General features: G+C 27.6%; 6 protein-coding genes across 6 annotated transcripts in view, besides 11 other annotated features; 3 read left to right on the top strand and 3 right to left on the bottom strand.

The window, feature by feature from the left end:
* Positions 1 to 1,465, bottom strand: part of EDI_191990 (uncharacterized protein) — a gene marked incomplete at both ends in the record, with an annotated part of 1,569 nt that extends 104 nt beyond the window's left edge. Inside the window, one exon of the mRNA XM_001733214.1 lies at positions 1 to 1,465. This exon is cut by the window's left edge and continues 104 nt beyond it. Within this exon, the coding sequence (XP_001733266.1) occupies positions 1 to 1,465 (1,465 nt within the window).
* Positions 1,466 to 1,493: 28 nt separating this feature from the next.
* Positions 1,494 to 1,518: a microsatellite.
* An 8-nt stretch (positions 1,519 to 1,526) lies between these two features.
* Positions 1,527 to 1,626: a microsatellite.
* Positions 1,627 to 1,677: 51 nt separating this feature from the next.
* EDI_191980 (60S ribosomal protein L36, putative) lies at positions 1,678 to 1,992 on the top strand (the record flags this gene model as incomplete). The annotated part of the gene is made up of 1 exon (XM_001734749.1): positions 1,678 to 1,992. The coding sequence occupies one exon, from the start codon at positions 1,678 to 1,680 to the stop codon at positions 1,990 to 1,992; it is 315 nt and encodes a 104-aa protein (XP_001734801.1).
* Positions 1,993 to 2,514: 522 nt separating this feature from the next.
* Positions 2,515 to 2,542: a sequence feature (AT_rich).
* Positions 2,543 to 2,646: 104 nt separating this feature from the next.
* Positions 2,647 to 2,705: a sequence feature (AT_rich).
* Positions 2,706 to 2,708: 3 nt separating this feature from the next.
* Positions 2,709 to 4,747: a repeat region.
* A 294-nt stretch (positions 4,748 to 5,041) lies between these two features.
* Positions 5,042 to 6,238, bottom strand: EDI_191970 (26S protease regulatory subunit, putative; the record flags this gene model as incomplete). The annotated part of the gene is made up of 1 exon (XM_001734748.1): positions 5,042 to 6,238. The coding sequence occupies one exon, from the start codon at positions 6,236 to 6,238 to the stop codon at positions 5,042 to 5,044; it is 1,197 nt and encodes a 398-aa protein (XP_001734800.1).
* A 222-nt stretch (positions 6,239 to 6,460) lies between these two features.
* Positions 6,461 to 6,840: a repeat region.
* Positions 6,841 to 7,025: 185 nt separating this feature from the next.
* Positions 7,026 to 7,105: a sequence feature (AT_rich).
* Positions 7,106 to 7,174: a microsatellite.
* A 34-nt stretch (positions 7,175 to 7,208) lies between these two features.
* Positions 7,209 to 9,755, top strand: EDI_191960 (uncharacterized protein; the record flags this gene model as incomplete). Its single annotated transcript, XM_001734747.1, has 1 exon — positions 7,209 to 9,755. One exon carries the CDS (start codon positions 7,209 to 7,211, stop codon positions 9,753 to 9,755), a length of 2,547 nt encoding a protein of 848 aa, XP_001734799.1.
* Positions 9,756 to 10,251: 496 nt separating this feature from the next.
* Positions 10,252 to 12,057, top strand: EDI_191950 (NMDA receptor-regulated protein, putative; the record flags this gene model as incomplete). Its single annotated transcript, XM_001734746.1, has 1 exon — positions 10,252 to 12,057. One exon carries the CDS (start codon positions 10,252 to 10,254, stop codon positions 12,055 to 12,057), a length of 1,806 nt encoding a protein of 601 aa, XP_001734798.1.
* A 99-nt stretch (positions 12,058 to 12,156) lies between these two features.
* EDI_191940 (importin beta-3, putative) lies at positions 12,157 to 15,423 on the bottom strand (the record flags this gene model as incomplete). The annotated part of the gene is made up of 1 exon (XM_001734745.1): positions 12,157 to 15,423. One exon carries the CDS (start codon positions 15,421 to 15,423, stop codon positions 12,157 to 12,159), a length of 3,267 nt encoding a protein of 1,088 aa, XP_001734797.1.
* Positions 12,781 to 12,808: a sequence feature (AT_rich).
* Positions 14,142 to 14,165: a sequence feature (AT_rich).
* Positions 14,209 to 14,230: a sequence feature (AT_rich).
* Positions 15,424 to 16,091: the final 668 nt, after the last annotated feature.

Below are 16,091 nucleotides of genomic sequence, written 5' to 3'. Positions count from 1 at the left end.
GGTCAGAAATAAGGTCAGTAAACTTTTTAATTAGTTTTTCTGGAAACTGTTCATATTGGTCAGTATATTGTTGTGATAATGAGTCAGTTTTTAGTCCGATTGCAATAGTTTCTGGTATTTTTGCAGAAAATATCCATCCTGCAATAGCAACACATACAAATGGTTTATTTTCACAAACAGATTCTGCTTTTTGAAGAAATACAGTAAGAATATCACTTCCATATTCTTTCAATGAATTCATAATAGTTGTTTCATAAACACCACCAATTTGTTTAATTGAATCAATTCTATTTTTTAATTCTTTTTGAGTATCATCAATTTGATTTTGTTTTTTCTCTGCCAGTCCATTAAATCCAACAAATCCTCGTGAAACACAAAGATCAATATCAACACTAATTGTATCAAATACACTCCCTGCTTTTAATCCAACCTTTTTACAAAGTTCTTTAATGCCAAATCGAGCAGCATTTTCAACAGTATTTTCAATATATTTATTATAATCTCCGTATTGATTTAAATTTTTAATCTTACCAGTAGCATCGCTTATTCCTCTTAATGCTTCGACCACTTTTAATTCTGGTTTATCTAATGATGATGCTTGTGAAACAATATTATTAGCATTTGAATAGAAATTACTGATGGAAAGTCCAACAAAATTATCAAAAGATTTGCTATCAAGATTAAATGGTTCTTTGAATGCTATAATATATGCCTCACAACATGATTGAACTGCATTAACAAAAGCTGTTGCTGCAGTTGAAATAAAAGACGAGAAGCTAACAATATTACTTTCTTTTTTTGTAAAAGAATTATCAACAATCACCTCACAATATTTTTGCATTTTAGCAATACAATTAATTTCCATAACTGCTACTTCACTGGTATGAAGACGGGCTAATGCCCCATAACATTGTCCAAGTTTTTGAGGAGTATCATATTCTTTAGAAATAGCGTTGTTTAATACTTTTTCTGCTCTTGCTACTGCACCTTCAACTTCTGCTAAAATAGATGCAAATGCTTTGATATGAGCATTCTTTTTTAACCCATCAATTCTAGATGTATAAGCATTAGCAAATTCAATCCATTTAGATTCTGATGCAGTTTGACGTAAGATATCAGGAAGATCTAAAAACTCTTGTTGTTGTTCAATTTGTTGTTGTTTTTCATGTAAACTAATAAGCTCTTCTCTAAGTGGAGATAAATTTGAATGAATATTTTTATAACGAGAAGTTAATTCAGACAAAGACTTTGATATAGAAGTTAAATCATTATCAAAAGATTCAGCACTATGTCTAATTTTCGTGATTGTTTCAGTGACTTGAATAAACTTAGAATAATTAGAATAAACAAGGTCTTTTAATTTCTTGTCATTCTCCTGAATTCTAGTACAAATCATTTCATCATAACTAAGTACTTTTCCAAGGTCATTTCTCATAAATTTAGCACAACGGTCCTTATCTTCCATTATTGTTGTTTTTAAATTTTCAAGTTCATTTTGTTTTTGTTTTTATTTTCGTTATATATCCAAAAAAAAAATAAAGAATATCAAAAAATTGAAGGAATCAAAAAACAAAAATAAAAAAGAATAAAAAATAGTAAAAAAGTTAAAAGAAATAGTAAAAAAGATGAACCCTATTAGAAACTTAAAAATTGATCTTAACACGACAATCGGTTAAAATGGCTAGAGGAATTGCCGTTGGACTTAAAAGAGGATACCCAGTTCATACTATGAAAACTGCCAAAAGACATTATGGTGTCACAAAAAGAAAACACGTTGTTAATGACGTTATTAGAGAAGCATGTGGATTTTCAGCATATGAAAGACACATGATGGATCTTCTTAGAAGAGGACTTGATAAGAAAGCACTCAAATATGCTAAAAAACATCTTGGAACACATAAAAGAGGACTTGCTAAGAGAGATGAAATCCAACGAGCCCTTGAAGCCATTAAAGCTGCTCACGCTCATCTTGGACATCACGAACAACACTAAGTAATATGTGCGTTAAACTAATTGAGTTAATAACCGATGCTATTGATTAGTTTTTTTTTATATTTATGTTTTAAATGACTAATAAATTTTTGTTAAAGAAGATTTGAATAAATAAGAATAATGAATTCTTTTATTAGAATGATAGAAAGTAAATAATTCATTTTTTGCTTATCACGACATAACCTATTTTAAATCGTCAGACAACTTCCTGTACTTTACTTACTGTTTGTTTAACGAGTAGCTAGTACAATGTGTGTTTTGAAATTTCTCACTGACAGTATCTAGTTAAAATATTACGTTATTTTTTGGTATTTATTGTGTTTGTTTTTAAGCTAATAGCTTTCAACAAATAACCGTCTTGTTTTAAAAGTAATTAAAATATGTATTTACAACATTTATACCATTATGTTCTGATTACATGTATAAATATAGTTTCAAAGGTAACAGTTAAATCATCTTTGATATAAGATATGTTAAATTTTATTGTTATGTCTTTTAAGTAATAAAAGGATTTCAATTTGGTAATTTAAAAGAAATTTTTATTAAATTTGGGACTTTTATTTAGTCCTTTTTGTGTGTCCAACTACTTCTTTATTTATTTAAATATACACTAGTTATTATGTAATAGAAAATTAGATAAAAGTGTTATTGTTCATTTTAATAAATAATTTCAATTATAGAAAAATAGAAGTATAAATTTAAGTTATTTTTAAGAGTTAAATATTTCTTTTGTTAATTTGTGTGATTTTTCAATTTCTTCGAGGCTGTTAGTTATTATCTTTAAATCGTCCATATATAATATGTGGTTTAACTATACTTGTTTTTCTTCTCCATTCATTTTAATAGATAAAATATCAATTTGTTTATCTAATTATTTAGATAATATAACAATAAATAATACAAATAATAATGGAGATAAACTATCATATTGTATTATTCATCTTTCTACATTAATTATACCTACATTTTGTTGATTATAATATAATTGGAGTTGTGTATTATTTAATATATATAATATACTTTTAATTACAACTAATGGGATGTTAAAATAAATTAAACAATGTTTAACCCATTGATGATTAATACTATCATATGCTTTAGAGACATCATATTATGTTTCTCTCTACTTCCATTTATCCTTAAATAATAACTTCTTGATTATAATATTGTATATTAATCTTTCTTTTGATAATATGTATATGTTTTACATCAAATTTGATTTTATGATAATTGTTTTTCAATTTGATTTAACATCAATTGATTTCTATTTTCTTCTTTGATAAAGATGTATATACTTTTAACATACAATTTAAACAAGTTATTGGTCTGTAATTTTGTTTATATAATTTATTCAATTTCTTGTATATTAATATTGTTCTTCATTTGATAAATTGAATATAGGTATCATTATGATTATACAATATTTCATTAAATAATTTTAATAAGAAATTCTTTGGTTGTTCTAAATATTTAATCCAGATGATTGTATTTTATCAATTCCATGTGATTTCCAATTAGCAATGAATTTTATTGCATGATTTAATTCATCTAAAGTAATTACACACATTCTATTATTAATTATATTTTCAATTAATATATCATATAAATTAATATTTATGAAATCTATATTAGTGTTATTTTCATAGATTCCTTTCAAGAAATTAATTGTAGTAATATTATCTTGATATTCATCTTCTTGTTCTTATTTAGAAGTTATCTCTTTCAATATTTTATCATTTTATAATTCATTCTTATTCTTTTCCAATTATTTTTTCTTACTTTTATTTCTATTCTTTTCATTCTTTGGAGGTATTTGTAATAATTTATTTGCTCCTTTGTTTTTATTTTAATATGATATATATCATATTTTTTAATATGTAATATTCTTTTTATTTTCATATATTGATTATTATAGAGCAAGTCTCTTAATCTACATATTTTTGATTGTAATATTCTTTCTATATTTCTCATTCAATTTCTTTCTTGATTGTTATTAATAATGATGTTAATAGTGGAGGTTATAGTTTTAATATAATGGTAGTAATCATCTATGGATTGAGTAATATTTCATTTGTATTAATGATATTAATTATTTGATGTATTTTGTTTTTATTGTAATAATTAATAAATTATACATCTTCTTGTTCTTTCATATCTTCTTCTTTATTTATTCTTATTATTTCTTGTATTTCTTCTTTCTTATTTATTTTATTAATTCTTTTAATTCAATATCTTTCCATTGGTGTGTTATTAATTCTTCTTCAATTCTTCTATTGATTTCAATTTTAATTTCATTCTTTATTTTAAATGTTTTCTTTAATATTTCTTTATATTCATTAATATCTTCTATTTTAATATCAATTTCATGTATTAATCTTTTTATTTCTTCTTCTTTAAGTTGACTTCTTAATTTTATTTCTAATAATTTTAGTGCAAAACATTTATAGTTTGTTAGAATTTATTCTTCTCTGTCTCATTGCTTCAACCATTTTTTGATTATCATGATCAGATGTGGTGATATTCTTATGCTGATTTCACATCTCTTCGATTGAATTCTGTATTAACTTTCTTTTTTTAGAAGATCATCTTTATTTGATGATATCCCATCAGCTACTATAACACTGGGGGTGATGTCATTCACAATTTGTGTTTCAGTGAGTCTGATATAATGTGATTTATCTCTTCTTTCTTCTTTTCTTCCTGTGTAATTTATTTTGTAATTTAGATAATTTATCTTTCAGGAAGTATACTTGCTCTATAACTACAACTTCACTTCCTATTTTCTAGTATTTATTGGATATTATAGAGTGTTTATAATTAAAAGTGTTTATTCTTTTCGTTTATTCTATATTTTTTGTGTTTAAGTATTCTGATAGTTTTTGTTATTTTTCTTTTGGTTAAAATTATTGGCTAGTGTTGATTGTTTGTGTGGTGTTAACATACGATAAATAAGGAAATGGAGGGATTAAACAAATAATAATGGAATTATCCATATGAGATGATTTTCTTTTAGATTGAACAAAAATAAAACGAGAAAGTGAGAAAAAAATTATTTCCATAATTGTTGTAATGAGACAGATGCATTGTTATCTTTCTTCATTACTTTAGCAGCTGCTAATTCAAAATCTTCTTGTGTTACATGAGACCTTCTTTCCCGAAGTGCAAACATACCTGCTTCTGTGCAACATGCTTTAATTTCTGCACCAGATGCTCCATCCAATCGTTCTGCAATTTTCTTGAGATCGATTCCACGAACTAAATTCATCTTCTTCGAATGAATCTTAAGAATGTCTAAACGTGCTTCTTCTTTTGGATTAGGGAATTCGATTTTTCTATCAATTCGTCCTGGTCTTAATAATGCTGGATCTAAAATATCTATTCTATTTGTTGCCATTAATACTTTTATATTTTTTGTTGGTTCAAACCCATCTAATTGATTAACTAATTCTAGCATAGTTCGTTGTACTTCACTATCTCCTCCTGACTTTCCTTCAATTCGACTCGATCCAATAGAGTCTATCTCATCCATGAAAATAATAGATGGTGCATGTTCTCTTGCCATTACAAATAGTTCTCGAACCATTCTACTTCCTTCTCCAATATATTTTTGTACTAACTCAGTTCCTGAAACTCGAATAAATGTACAATCTGTATGGTGTGCTACTGCTCTTGCTAATAATGTTTTTCCTGTTCCTGGTGGTCCATACAATAATACACCTTTTGGTTGTGCAATTCCAAGTGATTCAAATAATTCTGGATGTTTGATTGGTAACTCAATTACTTCTTTAATCTCTTTAATTTGTTGATCTAATCCTCCAATCATGTCATATGTTGAATCTGGTACTTTTTCTACTCTCATTAATGATACTAATGGATCAACTTGATTAGGAAGAACTTTACAAATACTGTATGTATCACTTTTTAGTGCCACTCGTTGATTTGGTTTCAATGATTTTATATCAATTCCTGCTTCTACTTTGACAACATATTTGCCTTCTTGTGCTGATTTAACTAATACCTTATCTTTTCCTACTGCTTTGATAACTTCTCCAACTGAACATGATGGTTCCGAAAGTAATTGAAGTTCTTCTTTCATTCTTCTTACTTGGTCATTTAATTGATTTCTTTTAGAAATTAATCTTCGTTGATTTTGTAACTCACTCGAATACTCGTATGTCATTTGATCTATCTTATGCTTATAATATTTGACCAATGCACTTTCCTCACTTTGTTTCTCTATTTCCATCTCTCTCACTTACTAATTTTGTAGTTCTCCTTTTTTTGTGCTTTTTCTTTTGAAGTTTTTATTTTTTTCTTTTTAACGAATTAAAAATTATGAATCATTACGAGAGACATCATAGAAAGTATAAAATGTTCACAACAAAAAAAGACACAACCCATACTAACCAAGAAAATTAAATAACAAAATAGTGATTGGAAGTATATTCTATTTGTATATCCAGAAATATAATAATTATTACCTTCAAAATCATTATGATGATATGATTAAGATATATTCATTTATCAAATCAAACAGTTTCATTATAGTTACTTATCATTTGAAATAGAAATAATACAGATTGTCGTAATAGAAATGAATTTCATAATGAAACAAAGATGATATAACCAATATCAAAATAAACTAAGAAGAACAAGACATTCAAGAAACAAAAGAAATGAAATAATTGAAATATAAAACTATTTCTCTAAACACTAAAAGAAAAGTTAAAATACATACAAACAAAATAAAATAAATCAAGAATAAAAGATATAAATAATATACACAATCAACACTAATAAGAAGATGGTATTTTACCATAAAAGAAAAACAAAAGTAATAGAATGAGAAGAAGAAATAGTAGTAATCGGCAAAGTGAATGGCATTGTAAAAACAAAGGCATTTTTCAACTCAAAACAAATAAATAAAAAAGTAAAAAATAACAAATCCTACAAAAATAACAAAAAGGAAAAATAAAGTTCAAGAAGAGCAAATTAACTAAATAGAAAAGATGTTTAGTCAAACATGTTCAAAGTATAATAAGATTTTTTTGAATTATTTTTTATTTAAGAAAGTGAAAAAAATTATTATATAAAAATTAATTATTATATTTTTAAATAACAAAAAAAAATAAAATTGAAACAAAAATAAAAAATATTTGTTGAAATAAAAGAAACATAAAAAAGGTTTAAAATCTACAAAAAGATTAAGAGATATCATGGAACCATTCCCTACTCGTATTCTTGTAGTCTCTGGTGCTCAAGAAGGAAGTGCCCTCTCTAGGACTATGAAAACTATTTGTGATGAAATTACTCGATTAGGATCAGTTCCTGTATTTGTTAGTAATTGGCATGATGCTTATGCTGAATTAAAAGAGACTATTGACATCAGTGCTATTTTAGTTGATTGGGACCAAGACTATGTAAGATGTAAAGATGCTATGAAAAAGTATATTATGCCAAGACATGCACAAATTTTTGACCATAAAGTTCTTGTACTTCCTGCATCTCAAAGAGATCCATTTTGTGGTTCTAAATCTCCGTTAATGAAATTAGAAGCTGAAGGATATAATCTTGTTGTGCCACGTTCTTATCCACAGGAAAAAATTGACCAATTGCAAAATGTTCCAAGTTATGATGAACTTCTTAATTTCCTTGAAAAAGAAAAGCTTAAAGTTGTTCCATCACCACTTAATGTTATCCGTTCTTTTAAGTCAATCAATCGTAAAGTTTTAATATTCCTTTATACTGAGAAATTAGTTGTTGAAAGACTTCCAATTCAAGTACTTGAATCTATTCAAGCTTATATCTGGAAGAATGAAGAAACTCCACATTTTGTTGCAAAGAGAATTGTTGCTTCAAGTTATGAATATGTAGAAGATATTCTTCCACCATTCTTTAAAGCATTAGTTAAATATGTTCACAAAGGGAAATATTCATGGCATTGTCCAGGACACATGGGTGGTGTTGCATTTCTTAGATCACCACCAGGAAAATTTTTCTTTGATTTCTTTGGAGAAAATATGTTAGCTGCTGATTTGTGTAATGCTGTTGGAGAATTAGGTGGTTTATTAAATCATTTTGGACCAATTGGAGATGCAGAGAAATATGCCTCAAAAGTGTTTGGTTCTGAGTATACATATTTTGTTATGAACGGTACTTCAACAGCCAATAAAATGGTCTTTCAAGGAACTGCTGTTGCTGGAGATGTTATTGTTCTTGATAGAAATTCACATAAAAGTTCTATGCAAGCTATCATGTTAGGTAATTATAAACCAATTTATGTAACTCCTGTAAGAAACAAGTATGGTATTATTGGACCAATTCCATTCTCTGAATTTAATGTTGACTCTCTTTATAAAAAAGCACAAAAATTACCATATATGTCTTCAGCTGATATTCAAAATGATATTAAATTATTAGTACTAACTCAATGCACTTACGATGGTATTTGTTATAATGTTGCTAAGGTTCTTTCTAAATTACAAGAGTTAGATACAAAAAATATGTTATTTGATGAAGCATGGTTCCCTTATGCACATTTCCATCCATTTTATGCTTCATATCATTCAATGAATAAATCTTATTTTGATAAACTTGAAGAAGATTCTTTATTCCATGGTAGTGCTTATATTGAAGAAGATAGTGAAGATGAAGAAATTCATCGTGGACCAACTCCATCTGCTTATAAAGGAACAATTTTTGCTACACAATCAACTCATAAAGTGTTAGCTGCTTTGTCACAAGGAAGTATGGTTCATGTAAGAAATTCACCAGATCCATTCCACTTTGATCGTTTCAATACTTATTTCCAAGCAAATACAACTACATCTCCACAATATAGTTTGATTGCATCATTAGATATGTCAAGTGCTATTATGGATGTCTCAGGAGAATCAATTCTTGACGATGTATTAAAAGAAGTTATTTCATTTAGATGTGCTATGGCACGTGTAAAAGTTGAGTTTAAAGAAAGTGAAGAAGGATGGTTCTTTGGATGTTGGCAACCAAAAGACATTTTATCAGGAAAGAAAAATATCTATGACACTTCTTATTGGGTTCTTCCACCAAGTGGACCTGATGCATGGCACGGATTTCCTAATATTGGAAAAAATCAATACCTTCTTGATCCACTTAAAGTTAACTTATTAACAGTAGATGAAGAGGCTGGTGTTGAAATTCCTGCATGTGTTGTTGTTAAATTCCTTGCAATGAATGGAATTATTATGGAAAAGATGGGATATTATACTATGCTTTCATTATTCTCTATTGGATCAAGAAGAGGAAAGTCTGCTACTCTTGTTACTGCATTAACTCAATTTAAGAAGTTATATGATAGCAACACTCAATTAAAATATGTGTTTACTCAAGAAAAGAATTTAGAGTTTGGTAATGTTGGATTGAAAGATTTTTGTGAAATGATGAACCCTGAAATTAAGAGAATGCAAGAAATGGAGAATGAGGTTTATTCAGGAAAACTTCCTGAAGTTGCTTGTATTCCATTTAAAGCTTCATGTGCTTTAGTTGATAATAATGTAGAATGGGTTCCTGTTGAACAATTAACAGGAAGAACAAGTGCATTGTTAGTTGTTAATTACCCACCAGGAATTCCTACAGTTATGCCAGGAGAAGTTTTTGATAAAATTCATACTGACTTAATGGTTGCTCTTGCTCATTTTGGAGAAAAATGGCCAGGATATGAATTTGAAGTCCATGGATTAGTTTGCAAGAATGGAAAATATTATATTCCATGTTTGAAGCAATGAAATAGAATTTATTCTTTTTCTCTATGTTTTTTAGATCTTTTTATTTGTTATGGAGGACTATCCAATACCTCGTGTTGTTGATGAAAGCACTTTTGTTAGAGAAATTACTGCTACAGACCATATTAATAAAAGTCTTGCTGAGGCATATTTAAAACATTTAAAAGAAACAAAACAAGAGTTTGACTCAATTGATGAAAGTGAAGAATGGGAAGATCCAATAGGAGTTTCATGTATGTCAATAATACCAGAAGGAGAAGATACAAGAATTTATTTACGTGAGGAAAAAGAAGAGGATAATTAAAATATACTTACTTTAAAAAGTGAATTGAACATTATAAAGAATATTTTATTTCTTTTAGAAGAATTACAAATAATTTAATATTTCTTTTAACTGGAAAACGATTAGTTGGTTACACGTAACTCCAAAGAAGCGTTTCACAAATAGGCCGTGTTTAGGGTTTGAAGAAAAATCTTTTTAAAATGATAACTAATTCTTATGTCTCGCAGAGGAAAGAAACAAAATAAACAAGTTCAACAACCCACTACACCAGTTGTTTGTAATATTCCTGTTAAAGACCAACAAATTCTTCCTCGACAATTAGAAGATTTATTAAAAGCTGCAATTAAACATTATGGAAATAGACATTTTGATAAAGCAATTGAAAATTGTGATAAAATTTTAGCTCATTTCCCAAGTAATGGAGAAGCATTTTCCCTTCTTGCTGCTTGTCAATATTCTAAAGGTCCTAAAAAAGTTAATGTTGAAGATATTCTTGGACGTCTTAAAAAAGGACTTATTTATAATTTTGGAAGTAATACTTGCTGGCACTTATATGGTATTATTTTAAGAACTGAAAAACATTATGAAGAAGCTGCTAAAGCTTTTAAAAGACTTGTTTCTCTTGATAGAACTAATTTTGGAATTCAAAGAGAGTTATATTGTCTTCAAGTACAAAATGGAGATTATAAAGGAGCATTTGAAACTCGTTCACTTTTGTTTTCTGCACAAAGTGACATTGAAAGTAATCTTCTTGGTAGGGCTGTTGCTGCAGATTTGAATGGTCAAACTGAAGTAGCTATTGAAACAATGGAATTGTATCAAAAGAAATTCATTAATAAGAAAACGTCTCCTAATGATAAATCAGATAGTCTTTCATACATTATTTCTCTTTACAAACAAAAAGGAGATTATAAAAATGCTCTTAAACTTATAACTGAAAATGAACATATTCTTATTGATAAAGTTGTTACTCTTGAACGTACTGCTGAACTTTATCTTCTTTTAAAAGAAAATGATAAGGCATTAGAATTATATAAGAAACTTCTTTCAATTAACAGTGATAAAGTTGAATATTATTATGGTATTGCTCATTGTTTAGGTGTAGATATAAATAATCTTGGAAATAAAAAGGACGAATTCGTATCAATATGTAAACAATACAGTCATCGTGATGAAGATACTGCTGCTGTTATAATTCTAAGAGCTCTTCCAGCAAATGATGAATTTATTTTACCATTTAAGAATTGTTTAATTAAATTAATACAAAAACATATTATTACTGTTGATAAACTCCTTCATTGTCTCTTTATGAAAGAACTTTCTTTTGAAAGTGAGAAAAAATATGATATTTATGTTAATATTCTTGATACTTTAAAGAACGAATTAACTGATAATGAAGATCTTCAATTCCTCAATTTAACTAATGTACAACGATTAATTGTTAAGTCAGATATTGCTCAGGCACGTGTTGTATTTGATTCAATTAAAATTGAAACACCAACTATTGAGAATTTAATGGTTAAAGCTCGTTTACTAAAGAAAGAAAATAAATTACCAGAAGCTGCAGAAGCTATGGATGCTGCACGTCAATTAGATAAGTCAGATCGTTACCTTGCTAACAGAACATGTAAATATTACATGAGATATGGCAAAGTTGAAAAAGGACTTGAAATATTTAAGTTATTTGATAGAAGTCCAGACAAGAATGATTCTCCAAATAAGTTTGATGAACGTTTGGATGATCTTGAAGTTGTTTGGTTCTTAACTGAATACGCAAACGGTTTGTATGTTGCTGAAAAATATGCTGAGGCTGAGTCTGTTGCCCGTAGGGTAATCAAAGCATTTACCACTTATCAAGAGGATCTCTTTGATTTCCATTCATATATCTTCAACCGTTTCTCTGCTGATACTTACTTGGCTTGTGTAAGGTGTTGTAAAGATTATGCCAATTCTCCTTATAAAAAACGTGCAGAAAAGATACTTGCTGATATTACTTCTAAAAAGACAGACCCTCAGGCTTAATTTCAATTAATTTTATAAGACCTTTATTTGTTATTTATTTCTTTTATAAAAAAGTATTAAAAGATTTACAAAACCAACAAAAAAGAAATCGAAATCAAATTATGTATTTGTTGGATTACAAAGCTCTTTCAGTATCTCCTGTTCTTCAGGACTATATTGAGAAATAAGTTGATTAAAAATATCAGTTGATGTAGTTGCCCATTGGTGAATATAAAAAGAAGCAATTTCTTTTGTCTTTGATGAAATATTGTCAATACATCCATTAGAAATTGTTCTGATTAATATATCTAAAACTCTTTTCATAGTATGGGTATTGATTATAACCACTTTCTTTGCAATTAAAGTAAACATAGTAAAAATAATTTCATCATCAAATCGAGTAAGTGGTAGTACATTTAACCAATTAGACACTACTGCCTGATCAAATAATGAAGGCTCTTGTGTAATACATTTTCCAAAACAAAGAATTCCAATTTCATACAAACGTTTATTTTGTTCTCTTAATTGGAATGTTTGTTGAACAATTTGAATTATTCTTGGAATGAATTCTTTTGCACTTGGATATTCAATCAATTTAGCTAAATATAATAATGTGTTATCAACACAAATTCCTTTAGAAATTCTTTCTAAGAAAATTACACTTAGTTGTTTAATCATTTCTGGATGATTAGCGGCTGTTGAAACTGTACAAAGTATAGTATCACAAAATGACATTTCTAATGGAATAATATTTTGTTTATTTAATATATTACATATCTGAGGAGTTATATATTTATTAATCAGGTTAACAGATAATCTTGGTTGTGTTTTACATAGGGTAGAAATAAATATTCTTAATTGCATTCTAAAATTAGATTCTATTCTTTTTTGTTCTTTGATTCCTTCTTCTAATTCAGCTCCATCTTCCTCATTAGTGTCTCTTTGAATTTTAGCTTCTAATTCTTCATACTCTTTTTCATCATCGACAATTCTTTTACACCCATCACTAAATAAAGTATTTATCATTTGAACAACATTATCCATTGTTTGTTCTGGAATACTATTTTCTGGACAAAAATCAATAATACAATCTAAGTAACTAAGTATTTTAGTTATAGTATCTACAAACCTTTCTTTCTTTAATTGGTCTGATATAAAAATAATACAAGTTAATATCGTTGGTAAAATTTCTTGTTTGACTTGAACCTCATTTTTTATTTCTTTCATTTTTCCTGAATCAAGTACTTTTAATAGTCTAAACACACACTTAGCTGCTAAAGCTCTTAAATCTTCATCAAATGGATCTTGAACTAATTTTAATACTACTTCAAGACATGGTTGAGCAAATGGATAGAATATACTCTTTAAATCATTTGCAAAATCACATATTGAATTTACAGCATTTCTCTTTTCATCAGTTAATCCAGTATGTACAGAAAATGGTTTGTGATCAACATAAACATTTTTAGTATCATCTGTTTCTTTATCATCTTGTCCACAAATAACATTCATTTGAGCACGACTTAATACAATTTGTAATACTGTTGGAAGGAATGGAGCAAAACGTTCTTGTAAAATCTCTGCCAAACGAGTAAATGATGTTTCAACAAACCCAAACAATGAATCTTCAATTGTTATGTTTGGTAGTTTTAACACCTTATCAACTTCTTGTAAAATAATATTTCCACATTCACTACAATAGTCTCCCTTTAATTCTAATGCAATTACACTTAAACATTCAATAAGTCTTCCTTTAATTCCAGAATATTCTTGATTCATTCCAATGTTGTTTAATAATGTTTTTAATACTTGAAGTACTTCGGGATAATATTGAGCAAAATCTAACTTCATCTTGAGGGCAATAAATGATATTGCACATAATGACTCAGTAATTACTGTTTTTTGATTTGAATTTAAAAGAGATAATAATCGTTTTAATAAATCTCCAAAATATGGCTTCATCAAACTTGGGTCTATGTTATCTAATAAACTTGAAACAAAATCGCATACTCTTGATACAATGCGTGGAACAGGATCTGACAATAACTTAGCAATTATTTGTATACATGGAGATAAGAAATTACTTCTATTCTTTTTATCAAGTGTAAATAATTTATTAATAATAATAACTGCAAGAAGTCTATTTCTTGGTGATTCGTCTAAATGAAATGGAAATATAATATTAAAAATATTTGTACTTTGTTTTAGAATTGATTTTTTTGATCCTTCAAATGATCGAAAAACAAATTGTAAAAACACATGTCTTTGTTCACAATTACCACTTGCTAATGAATAGTGTTGAAAAATAAAGTTCATTGTTTGGGCAGTTCCAAAAAAACTAACCATGGACGATAATCCTTCAACTCCTCTACTAAACAATACTAAATCCTCATCATTATCCTTCCCTTGTAACCACTCTTGTGTAATTTTTATTGTAGATATCCATAATACAATCACTTCGTAGATAACATATAACATTGTTTTGTTCTGTTTAAATACTTGTGTAAATCTTTCACACATTGTTAATAAAGCATCAAATGCAATTAATTGAACATCTTCATCATTAGAAATTTGTAAACAAACACCAGAACATAATTGAACAGTTATAGGAATGTATTGAATTGCAGATTCATTTTCTTCTTCAAATAAATCATCAATAGATCTTAATAAATCACTCACAATATCATCACTAACTTTAGTATTAATTGCTTCTTGAATATATTCAACAAATGTAGGATATATTTTATAAAGATTATTAATGTCTGCTTCAACATCACTAGTTTGAATTAATACTTGGAATAATTTAAATGTATCTTTTGTCCAACTGATGTCATGTTTTTGTAAACCGTATTGAATGATTTGAACATATTGTTGAATAAGTTGAATATACTCTTCTTTTGATTGTGAATATAAAACATCTTCAGTTAAAATCTGAAATGCACGAATACGGTGATTAGGATCCCCATTCATGATCCATTCAAAAATAGCTCTATGAATGTCATTCCATGGTTTTTTTAATCCTTGCATTGAAGTATAGGCTCTTCCAATAATATTGGCATATCCATTTAAAACTCCAAAATCATTTTCTGAATTCATTAATCCAATGAGTGTTTGGTTTAATGTATTTCTAAAACCATCGTCAAGTGTTACATAAACAGATGTTTTTCCCTTCATGACTTCAGTTGAAAATTGATTTACAGCAAACTTTCTTACACTTACATCTTGGCTTTTTTGTAATACTAAAACGTGAAGTGAAATAAAATTTTGTTTATCGCTTTTTAATGCATTGTATTTTTGTTCACACTCTTTGAATGGTATTTCGTTCGCTCCTGTTGGGCCTCTAATAAAAACACGAAATAAATTTTCTCCAAATTGAACTGCTTCCATCAAATGATTTTCTTTTTTTCTTTTAAGTTTTTTTAAGGGTTTATAACTATTGCCAACCCTTTTTCAAAGAAGCATTTGTAAGAAGTTTGAATAATAACAATGAAGTCTATTGACAATTTTTTCTATGGAACGTTTGTTGTTATCATTCCTTTCTTAAAAGAAGGTGATGACAACCTAAAGTAATAATTGGTCATTTATGATGGTCAAATAGTCTTGGGCGATACTTGATATGATTTGAGTCATTGAGACAATTAGTTGGTTGTTAGAGTTTAATGTTACACGGGTACAAAGCTCAAACATTATGATTTATCAATGAACATTATAGCTATAAAACGTATCTAAAAAGAAAGAAGATAAGGGTGGGTGCACTGGTTGAACTGATTCAGTGAATGAGATAAAAAAAAAGACAAACAATAACAGGCATTATATAAGAATTGATAGACATTTATTTTGAACAATCACAAAGTGTCCATATATTGTGTATAGAGATAGGAAATTAAACGATTGAGGAAACAAGAAGAAAAAGATAGTTTTTAGTGATAAGTTTTATATTAAGGTAATAATTAAATTAAATTGAATATCATTTTCAAAAGCAAATTTTATCTTTTCATAATATGGTGTGTTGTTATTTTAAAAGAAGATAATTTGTTTAAAGTAAGAAAAATGAG

This window comes from Entamoeba dispar, genomic scaffold, assembly GCF_000209125.1.
Source record: "Entamoeba dispar SAW760 scf_1105229458551 genomic scaffold, whole genome shotgun sequence".
NCBI lineage: Eukaryota > Evosea > Mastigamoebida > Endamoebidae > Entamoeba > Entamoeba dispar.
This window is presented reverse-complemented; position numbering and strand designations above follow the sequence as displayed.